The sequence below is a fragment of the Phoxinus phoxinus genome, assembly GCF_949152265.1.
Source record: "Phoxinus phoxinus genome assembly, chromosome: 10".
NCBI classification, from domain to species: Eukaryota; Metazoa; Chordata; class Actinopteri; order Cypriniformes; family Leuciscidae; genus Phoxinus; species Phoxinus phoxinus.
The window spans coordinates 16,307,292-16,322,269 of NC_136885.1; the positions used below are offsets into that span (position 1 = coordinate 16,307,292).

General features: G+C 44.6%; 1 protein-coding gene across 6 annotated transcripts in view; it reads right to left on the minus strand.

The window, feature by feature from the left end:
- Positions 1-14,978, minus strand: part of col14a1a (collagen, type XIV, alpha 1a) — a 137,595-nt gene that overhangs the window by 108,848 nt on the left and 13,769 nt on the right. For 5 of the 6 annotated variants that reach the window (XM_079625846.1, XM_079625847.1, XM_079625843.1 and 2 more), the window contains 2 exons: positions 13,122-13,265; positions 12,752-12,838 (listed from right to left, as the gene is read on the minus strand). In XM_079625846.1, the coding sequence (XP_079481972.1) occupies positions 12,752-12,838; positions 13,122-13,265 (231 nt within the window). The remainder of the gene's footprint in view (positions 1-12,751; positions 12,839-13,121; positions 13,266-14,978) is intronic. The other variant, XM_079625844.1, reaches the window with a different exon arrangement.

Genomic DNA, 14,978 nt, shown 5'->3' on the forward strand with positions numbered 1-14,978 from the left:
ACACACAAACGAACCTTTTTGCAAGTATCCAACTCTGACGAGTGTTAATGTTTTAAGGTTTGTTTTGATTGATGTCTCTCTCAAAGGTCTGTAATGTTTGCTGTTCTATGGTCACACGTGACCATTTTCTCTCTCTCTCTCATCCTCTCTTTATCTCCCTCTCTCTGTCCCGCAATCAAATCGAGCGCGGGCCCCAGAGCACTCTCTCCCTCGCTCCCTCTCTCTCTGTTCCGCATTCAAATCGAGCGCGCCCCGGCCCTCGATCTCATTCTCTCCCTCTTATTCTCTCTCTCAAACGCACGACCAAAAACCTCTGTAAATCGCTCCCTGCGCGTGCGAGGTGTGCGTTACCACTGCTAAAGAGCACCAGCTTAAAGCAGAATAATCTCTCTCTCTCTTTTTATCTCTCTCATCTGTTATTCGTCTTGTTTGTCCACATGTAAGATATGTACAAAACTATAATCACTATGTGTATTCCGTTATATTTTGTAGTTTGCATTTATTAAAACAATATATTCAACTGTTTCCCGGAAATGCTTGTAAAACGAGTCAATGAGATAAGATCCAAGAGCTGCCAGCGCGCTCAATATTAACTACATTAAGTAGTTTAATTTTATAAACACAGGAAAATTAATATTCAAGGCCAGAAGGTTAATATTTCTTGGAGTTTATAAGAAAGGATAGCTTTATTGAGAGATTAATCACTTAATCTGACAGTTGGTCGCTGGACGAACGACGATTTGATAATTACATTAATTTCCCTTAAAGATTATCCCATAATCGAAGTTAAGTAAGATTATTGATATATGAATGAGGAATTATAATTCGTTGTGATTGATTATTCATGTATTCATATAATCCACTTTCAATTTCGATAATTTAATGTAAAGTAATATGCAGAATATTAATCATATTCATGATTAGTTATTAAAATTCCCTATAGATCATTTGAGCTAATTCATACGGACCAAGAGTCCGAGGCATAAGGTCTACATTATTTGGTGGAGAATGCGGGCAATCTCAAACTTTGTGTTTTTACGAGCAAATCAGTTTCAGTCTGTCTATATTGTGTATTAATGTAACGCGCGCGCTCCAGCGAGAGCCCACCACGCGCGCTCACTGAAGGACTGTTAGAAGGCACGAAGCCGATCTCAGTCAAAGCAAATTGACCCTGCTAGATATGTTTAACATTTTCAGCCCCTGTTAATTGCTAAAATAAACTTCGATGTATTATATTAATATTGTTTCGGTAAAGAGAACAGAATCTCTGTACATGTCTCGGACTGTACATTCTTAATATTGTGTTACCCACGCGCGCGCTCCAGCGAGAGTCCACGCGGTTCAGTGAGGAAACGCGCGCGCCCAAATGCGAACCCACGCGCGCTCACTGAAGAACTGACTGGCGCCGAGCCAGCTCAGCATATTAACAGACGCTGGAAGTGACAATACCGGTAAATGTCCTAGAGAAAAGAATCTCTGTTCAGCCTGTAATTAATATTGCTTTAGCCCGCTTGAAATCAAACGAGTTTCTTTGATCACGCGGTAGATTGGAACAGAGCGAGTCTCCTCCGTTTCGATAATAGGCCTAATAATAATATTAGATCGTTAAAATAACGATAACTCCTGGTCGAAAATTGGATTAGCTACCCATTTTGTAAACCTAAGACATTTTTAAATCATAAGTGCTATTGTGGTTAAATGTTTACGGGAACCCAACAACAGATGATAATTCCTGTTTTCCACATTTGAGTAATAAAGTGCAGTGAAGAAGTCCTGACACGTTCTCTCTTGTGTAGTATAGCACCCGAAGATCTGTAGAGATCTTGTTTCCTTTGTGATTTTATTGCAGAAAATCAGCACGTGACTGAGCTGAACGCTCTGAGCTCTTTAGAGTCAAATTTAAAATTGGTTGTAATTCCGCGGACTAAACACCAGAGGTCCTTTTAGGTGTTCAAGTCTCAAAATACGCGCCCCAACGACGTCACCCTGCGTGAGCACCGCCTCCCACTGACGTCAGCCTGCATGAGCGCGACTACGCCATCTCGTGGCCGTTTCAGATAATGCTCTCGTACTGCTAAATTCAAGTGTTCTATGATGAATAGTGAATTAGCTTATGTCTAAATTCTCAATAATTATTGGCATTTCCAGCTTTGCTCGTGCGAATATTATTTTGTGTTAGACAATTTTCCTGCTTGTAACTGGTACATTTACTTTGAGTTTGGTTCAAACAAGAGGTGAATTAAAACTTAAACTAAATCCCAGCCCAGCCATTGAGGGCCCATAGAGGGAAGTCCGCCACCCAGTGGCCGCCTCCCGCTAAAGCGGTTCATTCAACTCGCTTCTCTGTTTCCAATTCTGTGTGAATTGCTTTATTTCTGTTTTCTCGTCTGATTATTTTATAATAATTACTGATACTTTAATGCATCTAAGTTATTATTCGATATCATTCTGAGTTCTCAATTCCCTTACACGCTTATCTAAATTCGAGTTAAATCAGATTTAAATTTTGGATTTAAATCTTGTTTGGCTGGCAGCCACTGTCATCCACTAGAAGGAAACAGCGCCACCGCGTGGCCTTGTGGATACTAAGTCGGTGCCACTCTTTTTCCCCTTTCACTCTTTTGAAGTGTGTACTTATTTCATCTTTCCCTTCTGATGATTTCATAGTAATTACTGATGCCTTAACGTCATCTGGATTATTATAAAATATCACTCTGATTTTTACATTTCTGCACAGGCTTATTTAAATTTGAATTTAGTTTGAATGAGTTTGTCTGTCCAACCAGGTTGACCACTGAAAAGAGATACGCCCCCTTGTGGGACAAACCCACTACTGCGGCCTGTCTCTTCTTCTGGGGTCATCCTGTCTTTTCATTATTTTATTTTATTAATTTTTTTTTATTATTAAATTTTTTTTTTTCCAAAAAAAAAAATTTTTTATTATTACTTTTTATTCCTAATTTTCTTATCTCTCTTTTAGGTTAGGTTATTCTGATAATCACCAACATTATCATAATTCCCTTTTTGTTTTACCATTATTTCCAAGCCTTTGCCTTTATTTCTACATACATAATTACTAAACTTGGTTAAACAAGAAAGCCTTAATTGACTTTAACTTTCACCTGTTTACCCCTTTTTGTGTGTTTATGTGTAGTTCTCCCTAGGGCGCTGTGGTGATTTGACAGTCATCTCTGGTTGGTTTCCAGCGAGCGGGGTCACCTGGTCGTCACGACCGACACCGGCCGTGCGTGAGTCTCGGACTCTTCTGTCTCTTACCATTGGGGTGGCACGCAACTGCTACATCAGCAATTTGGCACTCCAAGGGTAAAGTCAACCACGCCAGCTGACACACAAGGCAATGTCGGGACAATTACCTGAACCAGGGCCTGCTGCAGGGGCCGGGTTCCGGTGAAAACCCCATTTTTTGTCGTGCTGTCTGGCGGTTGACACCTTGGCGTTGCCAGGTTGTGTGTAAGGTCGCAAGTTGTTTGAGAAGGTCGCACCGTGGTACACAGAGTAACAGAAGGCCCGGGCCCACTGCGGTCGAGTGTGTGGGACCGTCGAGAAGGTTGACCGCGCCGCTGACTCCCACCTGAGTGACCTCATTTCACCCCAGGCAAACTAAATAAGGTAAAACCCATACACTTAGTATAAGCCACAGAATATTAGATATTCCCCGGTCATTTAAGTGTTTGGCCTATATCCCTTTCTCCAAGCCTCACCGTCTTCCTAGGTTTTCTACCCCGATAGCCCCCACTCACCTGTAGGCCCTATCGTAAACTCTGGCAGTGGTAATAGGCTTAGGCCTCCTTATTCTCTCTAACACATACCGTGTTACTATTGTTTGATCTTATTTCACTTTGATCTGTTCTATCCTTTGTTCTGTTGTGATTTGTTTCTTTCATTTCACCTAGAAACAGTAACCTGAGAGAGCCATCAAAGAAGCTAAGCAGTAGAGTGACCACCAGCAGCCGGGGCCACCACGTGACCCGCCAGGCTACTGCTCGTCACAACCTCTAGTGCAGGTCCTCGACCGACCCAAGCTAATTGGCTCCGTGAACTGTCTAACTGTTGGCATCAGTTAGCCCCAAAATTCTCATAAACGGCATAGCCGTATGATCATAACTCGTTAACCTTAAAACGAACTTGCATTGGTCTCTTTGTGTGTGTGTTCTGTGTTCTCTCTCGCCTACAGTGTGCCAAGGTCACGGCCGTCCAGTATGGCTGCCCAGTGGGACGAACTCGAGTTGTGGTTGAGAGCCATGACGACCGACTTCCTGCCCGGAAACGCCGCTGACACAGAGCCCCGGAGCCGAGAACAGCTGGACACCGACCTGGTCGAACTGATGACCCACGATCCGACACAGAGCTACAGCTACAAGGACTGGGCCAAAATCGTCGGAAGCCTCGCACACAAACTCGTCGCCCAGGCACGGCTCAGCGAAAGGAGCCACATCAACCTGGAGCAGGAAGCAGCAGCGCTAAAGCTTCAAGCAGAGGAGGCCCGGAGGAACCAGGCCCACACCCAAAGTCATCTAGACAAGCTTCTTCTCCAGACCGTGAAAGAGAACGACACAGATCCAGAGCTACAGAAAGAAGTAGAAAGACTTCGAAAGGCCCTGCAAGATCTTCGCCTCGACACAGACCAAAGAGAACAGTCGGAGAATGAAACCTGTAAAGAACTCGACGAAAGACTCCAACAAAGTGACACTCTCCTCGAGAGAGCAAAGACTGAACTAAGAGACAAAAACGCTAAAGCCACAGCCTGTGAAAAACACTTACAGGTGGCCAGAGCTGAAATCCATGAGCTTACTCTGCAGAGACATGATCTCAGAGACGAACTTGACATTGTTCACAGAGAACTGAGACATTCTTACAGACTTAATAGTGACCGGGTAGGGGAAACACACACCACAAAGTTTCCCCTGACCAGCCGGTACACACCAGCCAGCCAACAGAAACCCCTGTCAGCAGAAAGGGGGGAGCCCTCACAGAGAACACTTACCGCTCAACGCGGCACGGCTCCCAAAGCTGAAGGGGGCGGAGCTGAAAAGGGTCAGAATCCCCTCCAGACGGATTGGGCCCCCAGCCACAGCTCTTCCCCCACAGACTTTGACAAGTTGGCCAGAAACATCCCCACGTTCACTCCAAACCTTGCAGGAGGCCATGATGTACATGCTTACCTTCAAGACATTGACTTTCACCTGCAAACTGTCGCCAACGTGACAGCTTGGGACAAGTTTTACCTGCTCAGAATTACGTCTAGCCGTGACGTGCGCAGCTTCCTAGACCGTCAACCAGAGACTGTCAAAAGGGACTACCAGCAGCTGCGACAAGCTTTGATCCGTGAATTCTCTGATCCAGAATCAGAACAAGGGGTCTTCACCGCCATGGACATCAAACAGGCCCGACCTGAACACCCACAGACCTACTACGGCCGACTCCGACACGCCTACTTCGGAGCACGAAACGTGCCCGGTATGGAAGAAGATGTCAACTTCAGGACGCTGTTCCTCCGAAATCTGCATCCCACAGTGAGTCACCACTTAGGCGTTCTGGCCTGTCCACGTAGCATGTCCACCCAACAGCTACGAGACTTGGTCCACAAAGCTTACACCAAGCAAAAGACTATTTCGAAAAAGACTGTAAAAGACCCCACAATCGACTCTGTCTCTGAGCACTGCTCAGAGCTAGACACAGAGGGTGCCCAACAGCACCACAGTCACAGACTTTACCACAGAGAGTCAAGACCGTTCCAAGCCAGCAGAGGGCAGCACATCCGTGACGGTGCTCACTCAACGCATCGGAGCGAGCGCTCTAAGAGATTCTGGAACCAGCATCACCTGCCGTCCAGAACTCCAAGCCCAGAAAGCCGGCCCTGGAACCCCTCTCGACATGCTACTGGTAAGCCCAAGCCTCATCGCACACCAGAAAAACACAGTGCAGCCACGTCGGAGACAGCAGAGATCGTGAGGATGCTGAAAGAGTTTCTTCACAAGAAACATCGCAAGAGAGACAAGGACGAACCAGACATCTTATGTCTAAGCATAAGAACTGAAACCAACACCCTGTCTGACTGCCATCTGCCTGAGCCAAGCACCACGAACACTGCTCGTCCCCCACAGACTACAGAGCTAGCTGTCACACCACAAAGTGACAGCTCCGCTCCAGCACCACAGCTGACAGCTGCACACACTACACGAAACAGCACAACACATCACACCTGGGACCAACATCACAAAGTCCCAGGAAGTGCTGTTCCGGCTAGCTGCCCCCGCAGCAAGCCACACGCCCCTCCCGGGGACAACCCACCAGACATTGTTATCAAATCGCAACCCATGAACTTTGCTGTTACATCACCAAATAGCAGCTCCACTCACTCACTCATTGTTGCATCACAAACTGACAACACCTACCATTCACTCCGGCTGACAACAACAGCCCCGGTGCCACAGTTTCTGGGAAACCTTCTTGAAAGGGGGGTGACCAGGAAACCCTACCTAGCCTGCACTTTGGAGAAGGAAGTGAAACTTGAAGCCTTGATAGACACAGGAGCAGACCTCACTGTGATCTCATCTCAACTTTTCAAAAGACTCAAAGTCGAAGCTAAGAGGCAGAATCGAACTTTTGAATCCCACACTTGTGAGCTAAATGTGCAGTCATACAGCCAAAATAGCATCCGGCTCGAACAGCTAACTCTAATCCACCTGTCAATAGGTTTTATGTCGCTGACTCACCCTGTGTACGTTTCACCAATGAACACTCATCCACTCATCATTGGCAAAGACCTGCTGGATCGTTTCGAGCCCTTACTGGACTTCAAAAAGCGAACTCTTTGGGCCCAAGTGCCAGAACCTCTCCCCATCCAGTCACACAGGCCACCCGAGCCAGACTGTCAGATCACAGAGGTCACGAGACTTTCCACAGAGCCAGACTGTCAGGTCACACAGTTCATGGGAACTCCCACAGCCAGTCACAACGACACAGACTTAGCAACAGGTCAAGTTTCAAGTTCGCTACCCTGCACCTTCCAGCCCACAAAAGACTTTAACAAATGCTGCGCCAAGGTCAAGACTGACCTGCAGCCACATGACCAAACTCATGCCCGCGCCAAGCCTGGCGCACTAAACGGAAAGCGGTGGTCACACCCGACCCACCCACCCGCCCTCACTTTTGCAACGACTACACACTGCATAAGACTTTTACAGGCTACACGGCCTAACACTGTCCCGCTTACGCGGGCTCCGCTGTCTGCAACACCCAACATAGCGGACATGCGGGCTTCTGACACCACAACAAAGACTTTGCGTTGCCACCACTTATACCCCTCCCTCCACCCTTGCACGCCGTCTGAGCTCACTGACAGCCAGTGCCTCAAACCGCTGCATAACATGCACACGCTGCATACACACAACATTACGGGTTCTGCACCTGTTGACATCACAGCGCAAAAGCTTGTGGTGAACAGTTGCAAAAGGGGGGTCATGCCAATGTTTATCTATGATGCATCATGTGCGGCACAACACAACACCAGAGTCACTGACGAGACATTGAAGCAAGCGACCGGCTGGCAGAAAGATGTGACAAAACATGGGCCAAGGCGAGCTAAACCTAGCTGCCACCCACAAAGCAAAAGAACTGCCCTGTCCAACCAAAGACAACCCTCGTTTGCCTCTTCCTTCCCTTTCTCTCTCTCTCTCTCTGTCATCTGTACCAGGTTGCTGCTGTGGGTCGTCATGCTGTGCTGTCAGCCATCCAGAGGACAGCTGCCACCGAGAGAACAACTGAGACTCCTGATCACCGACTGCGGAACCTACACTCAGCCAGTGTATGGTCGACTCATCCAGTCCCGCCCGCTCTACAGAGCACACTACCCCAGCACCGCAGCCCCATACATCTGGGCAAGTGCCCAACGGACAGAGGACTCCCTCTCGCATGCCAAGGCCAAGGTCGAACACATGCTCAACCAACTTGAGAAAGTGACTGTTACACAATCAGGACTCCTAAGCACCAACCACCGATCCGAACGGTTCCTGGGAGCGTTGCTCGGAGCCGTAGCTGCCGCCAGAACTCTGTTTAACATTGGTATGTCCAGTGTCAACGCAGCGAACCAGACTGTGAACTCAATGAAACCGCTGTTTAATATCTTCCAGAAAGACTTTGCCCAGACTCCGCTGTTTACAGCACTAACGACAGACATGCTGTGGGAGGTTAGCTCCTCCACTGACAGCCTAGCCACAGGTGCAATCCCACCGTACCTGAAACCCTTAAGCCTTGTGCGAACTGTGCTGGCTTCCAGCATCACCACGCCAGCTGACCCTCTACAAACACACCTTGCTTACTCTCTGGGTTGCGCCACCCCACTTCACGTCAACCCCGAGCAGAGAGAAGTGGGTTTTCTCCTAAACCTACCCATCATCGAGTCAAACCGAGCCTACAGGCTCAAAGACATTGTCAACATCGGGTCCTGGAAAAGCAGGACCCAGTTCAAGATATGCACTCCAGACGTAGTGGCCTACCACGACAGCGACACCCTGCTGTACCCGGCCTCAAACCTGCACGGGTGCACCTTGACCAAAGACAGTCACTCTCTCTGCCCTAGCAAGCCCGTCCTCAGAGACAACACTGAAGGAATCTACAAGTTGCAACCCCTGGTCAGCCACACACGCTGCCCTGCTGAAGCTAAGCCTCGCACACAAGTCACAGAAACACAAGCAAAGATTGTAGGTGAACGATGGCTGGCTAACACACCTGCGCACCCAGCCACTGTCACTCACGAACAGCATGATACAACCAGCCGTGTCAACCTGCTCAACCCGAGTATGCCGACTCAAGTACTGACAGGTGCCATCTCACACCTCGGTAACCTGTCAGGGTACCATCTTCCGAGCAAAGAGTACCAGACAGCACTGGAACTCCCATCCTTTAAGAACTACAACGTCACCCTAGATCCAGAAGGAGATCTCTGGTTTGAGAAAAGGGGGTCCCAACTCACGAACATTGCTCCTGGCAACACAGCCCTCCAAGCATGGGCAACCGCCAAGCCTGAATACCTCACCTGTGTCCAAACCTGGACCGCAGCTGCTACTGTTGGATCTTTCCAAGGTCACCGACCACGCACCGACACTCGTCTTGGCCTTCACCCTGTGCCAGACTCAACGAGATGTGAACATCCACAGCCAAGCTCACAAAGCCGCGTCGGCGGTTTCTTACAGAACCCCACACCATCGACCACCTCAACCCCATGTGAGCTGAGCCAACAGCCTTGAAACCACCTGTCATCCATTGTGCTAAGTTGTTGTTCGATGAAGTCCATCCCCTGACTTAATCGAACAAAAAGGGGGAATATGTAGCAACATTGAAAATGACAGATGCTTACCAAATTAGCTAATAGTGAATCACACAAACACTTCATTCATTGTGTGACCGGACGAGAGCTTTGTCTCTTTCTCCATTACACACACACACACACACACACACGAAGAGACATGTAACGTGACACCACATTCCACAAAGGCACAAAGGAAAGGGCTTCCACCATAGTCCCTCTGGAATGTATGCACACACACACACACACACAAACGTTTCCTTAAACGTTTCATATTTAAAACATTACCAAATGTATTATGTGTTGCCATTTATGTGTCATGACAGATTTGGGTTCAGTTTACAATTATAGCATGTATTAATTAAACTTTAAAATGTCTATACTAATGCATAACAATCAAATGTTGTATTCCTAAATGTAACCCGAAGATGTTTGATACTATTTTAAATCCTGAGACCTAACGGAGTTGAATCTTGACTGCAAGGCACAATAATATGCATTTATTCTAGGAAATACCATACTTCTAAATATGAATGTTAAATTTGATCTCACAGGACATAGTCAGAGTGGGTGTGTCTTTACAAACAAAGGAACATTCTCCCGCTCTAGATCAGAGGATCCGATTCGCTCTTGTCCCAGGAAAAGGCGTATCCTTACATTCCTTAAAAGCAAAAACGCTCTCCCATAATCTCTCTCCCCTGCTCCCTCGTCTGCTCATCATGTGAAGTCCGCGATCGGACTCCTCTGGAGTCCGTCCTTTTTATTTCCTTTATAAAGTTTCTTTTGTTTCATTTTCAAATTCTCCTTTGTCGAGCGAACGAAGCCTGAATTCCTTCAGCAACTTCCCTTGCAACCAGCTTTCAAAGCTCCCGCGGAAACGTGCTCTGGCAACGAGCACGCGCCCTGCTCCGAAACGACACGGGAGAACGCGCCTCAGACACGAGAACACGCGCATGCTGGACACAGCTCATCACACACAAACGAACCTTTTTGCAAGTATCCAACTCTGACGAGTGTTAATGTTTTAAGGTTTGTTTTGATTGATGTCTCTCTCAAAGGTCTGTAATGTTTGCTGTTCTATGGTCACACGTGACCATTTTCTCTCTCTCTCTCATCCTCTCTTTATCTCCCTCTCTCTGTCCCGCAATCAAATCGAGCGCGGGCCCCAGAGCACTCTCTCCCTCGCTCCCTCTCTCTCTGTTCCGCATTCAAATCGAGCGCGCCCCGGCCCTCGATCTCATTCTCTCCCTCTTATTCTCTCTCTCAAACGCACGACCAAAAACCTCTGTAAATCGCTCCCCGCGCGTGCGAGGTGTGCGTTACCACTGCTAAAGAGCACCAGCTTAAAGCAGAATAATCTCTCTCTCTCTTTTTATCTCTCTCATCTGTTATTCGTCTTGTTTGTCCACATGTAAGATATGTACAAAACTATAATCACTATGTGTATTCCGTTATATTTTGTAGTTTGCATTTATTAAAACAATATATTCAACTGTTTCCCGGAAATGCTTGTAAAACGAGTCAATGAGATAAGATCCAAGAGCTGCCAGCGCGCTCAATATTAACTACATTAAGTAGTTTAATTTTATAAACACAGGAAAATTAATATTCAAGGCCAGAAGGTTAATATTTCTTGGAGTTTATAAGAAAGGATAGCTTTATTGAGAGATTAATCACTTAATCTGACAGTTGGTCGCTGGACGAACGACGATTTGATAATTACATTAATTTCCCTTAAAGATTATCCCATAATCGAAGTTAAGTAAGATTATTGATATATGAATGAGGAATTATAATTCGTTGTGATTGATTATTCATGTATTCATATAATCCACTTTCAATTTCGATAATTTAATGTAAAGTAATATGCAGAATATTAATCATATTCATGATTAGTTATTAAAATTCCCTATAGATCATTTGAGCTAATTCATACGGACCAAGAGTCCGAGGCATAAGGTCTACAAAACTGAACAGAATCAGAGCTCCACCACCCACTTGGAGTCCATGTGCCAAATCCTGCCCACTCTGGCGGTAGTCTGAAGAGGAAAACGGGACAGCTAAGGTCTGTGTGAGCCATACCAATTTCAAACTTCTGCCATTTGGCAGGCGCACTGAGGGGCTCGAAAAGAAAGACTCCGAACAACAGATGCGAGACCATGTAGCACAAAAGCTGCCGTCCTACAGAGGGACCCAAGTTAAATGCTTCACTTAAGGGCACATTTCAGCCTCCAAGCAGCCTGCGCTGTTTTTACACCCATTAAACATCAATGTTCACAGCTAAACAAAGCTGAACTCTCTTTTGAGTCCAGCAAAAAGCTAGCTTAGAAGGGCTGGAGACACGTCTCGTGCAGAGTCAAGTCAACCTTTCCCTCGCATTCATCCTTCTCGTTTCATTGGTACTTTTCATTTTGGTCAAAAATCCAGCATGAATACTTTTGTGTACATAATACCCTCAGAACTGTAACAAATTGCTGTGATATTTGACTGAGTTGTGGCTAAGGTCTGGCCCTGAGAGACTCCAGAGGAAACATTCAGACAGGAACATCATCTTTGACTTTGACTTCCTGTACATGCTCATTTTGTCAAGTATGCCAGGGATATTAAAACCGGCAAAGATGGGACCTACAGAGAGGTGCCCTCTGCAACTTCAGCCAGTTTGGGTTCTCATACTTCATTGACAGAGTCGTGGCTGAAATATCTTGACAGGAGGGCAGCTCTCACTGGAGAAACAGCAAAAATAAGTCTCAGAAGATCGAATGGAGAAATTCATATAGCGTATAATGTTAAAAAGTGAAAGATAAAAGAAAGAACTGCCATAAAAAAAGAAGACAAAAGTGAGACCCAGAAGAGAGAGGAACCCGTAGGAAAGAAAAATCACAAGAGAGATCATTTTAACATCTCAGCTGTCTCTGAAATGAGCGATTTTCATGCATTGCATCTTGCCGAAAAAGAGCCTCACATGCATTCAACAACGTCACAAACTGTGTTCAGATTTCCCAAGATACCAAAGTTTGCCATCAAAAATCAGAGATTTCAAAATCAACAAATCCTCACAAGACTAGGGAGAAATTAACCTGAGCTATCTTTTTTTAATCTTTTAACAACACGCTCTCAATTCAGAGCAATTCAATTGAAATTTTACACATTGACAAATTGGCGAATTCATAGACCTCAGACCTCATTCCTACGCTTTCATACGACCTGCTTACACCCCAATCTTCATACGAAATCGACAGTTCATAAAATAGTTACGTTTGCTCATGAGAGCAGATTATTACTGTATGAAAAAAGGACTTTTAACATCTGAAACAAACTTGAAACTTGAAAAGTCACCGAGAACTCCAGGATCCTGAGCTACTATGAAAAAGCAACATCTGAGCAGTCAAATTTCCATCTGGAGAGGTTAAACATTGGCTCTACCTCCTGAGATCTCATTGCCCTCTTCCACGGGTCCAGCTTCTTTCAGTCTTTGAGGTTGAGTGGTGTCTCCATCACTGCTCTGGTCTTCTGTTGAAGACAAATCAGGGATTAAAATCCAAAATACTGTCATGCAAACATATAGATACAGTATATAAATATTAGATATGTATAACAAAATGTAAACTAATTGTAAACATGTAGCCCTATATATTTTCTATAGACTGTGTCCCTATGTACAACTGAAGCAGTTATTGTCACGGCACTATTTCAATTCTGTCTTAAAACACACAGGAGGCTACAATCAAACACATTATTTTCACTTGCAATCCGTTTCAGCGGGATTGCTTCAAAGAAACAAGGTATTTCATACCAGTGTATTTTCCCTGAAGTGCTCGGCTGTGCAGGTTTCCACTCACAGCTATAACCTTGACTGCATACTCCTTCCTGGGATTAAAATCCTTTATTATTGCTTTATTCACTCCCCTTGCAATTTGCAACTCGCTTGTTTCCCCACCTGTCATCAGAAACAAATCAGAGAAATCAGAAAGAGGAGAGTTAGTATGCACTGTCTTGCATGTCTGTCGCTATTCAGAAACCTATTAAAACCAGTTCTTTATTGTCTGACTGTCAATGCCACGCAGCTTGTTCAGATGCAATGTCAGAGGGGAATAATGCTCGCAATGATAATGCTATTATTGATAATTAATACTCTGGAGGGAACAAAATAAACAAATCCCTTTGCCAAAAAAGTATAAATATAAAAACTATGTAAAAATTATAACAAGAAGATGATATATAACTCAATTTGGTTACACTTTATTTTAAGGTGTCCTTGTCACAGTGTAATTATATAATGAAGTACTGAGTAATATGAATTAACAACATGTAATTACTATAGGATTAGGGTAAGGAGTAGGGTTTGTTTTAGGGTTAGTTGCTTGTAATTATGCACAATTTACTGATATTACTATAGTAAGTGCAGGCAACATGTGTAACAAAGACACTAAATACAGTGTTGCCCTCATTTTGAATGCAACTTTTGAAATGTAATTAAAAAATTAATTAATTAAAATAAAATTCAGTTGGGAGTGCATTGGTCGCTCCCACATGTTAAATTACCAATTCAATTTTTTTTACTTGACAAATGGATAAATAAAAATACTGAAACGCATTTTAAATGCTGAATTTGTCCATTCATTGTCTTTTCTGAGTATTTGCTTGGTGAAAAGTCTGGTCTGGTTGGCAAACCGGTCCATGGATAGATGGTCCATTAACAATTTCAAAAACACTCACAGTTGTTGATGAATTGAGTATCCCATTATATCAACCCCGGACATCTAAAACAAACTGATCAAAGTTTCCAGATGCACATAATGTCCAAAATAGCCTGATAAACAACCCCGTCCAAAACAGCTTTGCTCTACTCTTCCACGAATCGAGCCAGAGGAGGAATAGTACTGGCCTGAAAAGTTTTGATGCCAAGTTATCACCCAAATACAATATGTGGGTGGTAGCTTTATGGTCAGTGCACAGCAAACAACTTCATGAAGTTTATTTACAGTATTGACAGTGACAAATGGTCTGTTCTAAAAAGGTCTTGGCCACAAACTCATCTTTCTCGCTTCATGACATCCCTGCCTGGTGACAAATCTGGGATTATGACTTCAAAGAAATGTTTGCTTTGGGTAATTTTGTCAACTAGGAAAGAAAGAAACAACTTTCACTAACTTAAAGGGATATGACACCCAAAAAATTAAATTTGCTCATCCTCATCCTGTCTCAGATGTATGACTTACTTGCTTTAGGTGAACACAACCTGAAATCTTTAGAAACATTTTTTAACATGGACAAAAGTTGATGAACACTGCGGTAATCCATACGACCCTAGTTGATAAATCAATGTTTTCTGAAGCAAAACCTATGTGTGTGTTTATGTGTGTGAGAGTTTAGGGTTACATCCATTGCATTAAATGGATTCACAAAGATGGGTTATTTTTATAAAAATCTCAATTTGCATTCCACAGAATGAAGCCGTATACATCTGGGACAGCATTAGGGTAAGTCAATTTTAGGTGAAGTATCCCTTTAAGGGGCTGAATGATTTAAAATAGTCAAAAAAACACAGTGATGAATGAACTAGAAGTGCAGCCAACATGTATTGCTTCTTTTAATCAGTCATGCCTGAACAGCATACTCGTATCACAGTCCCTCAATGTGATGAAGAAGC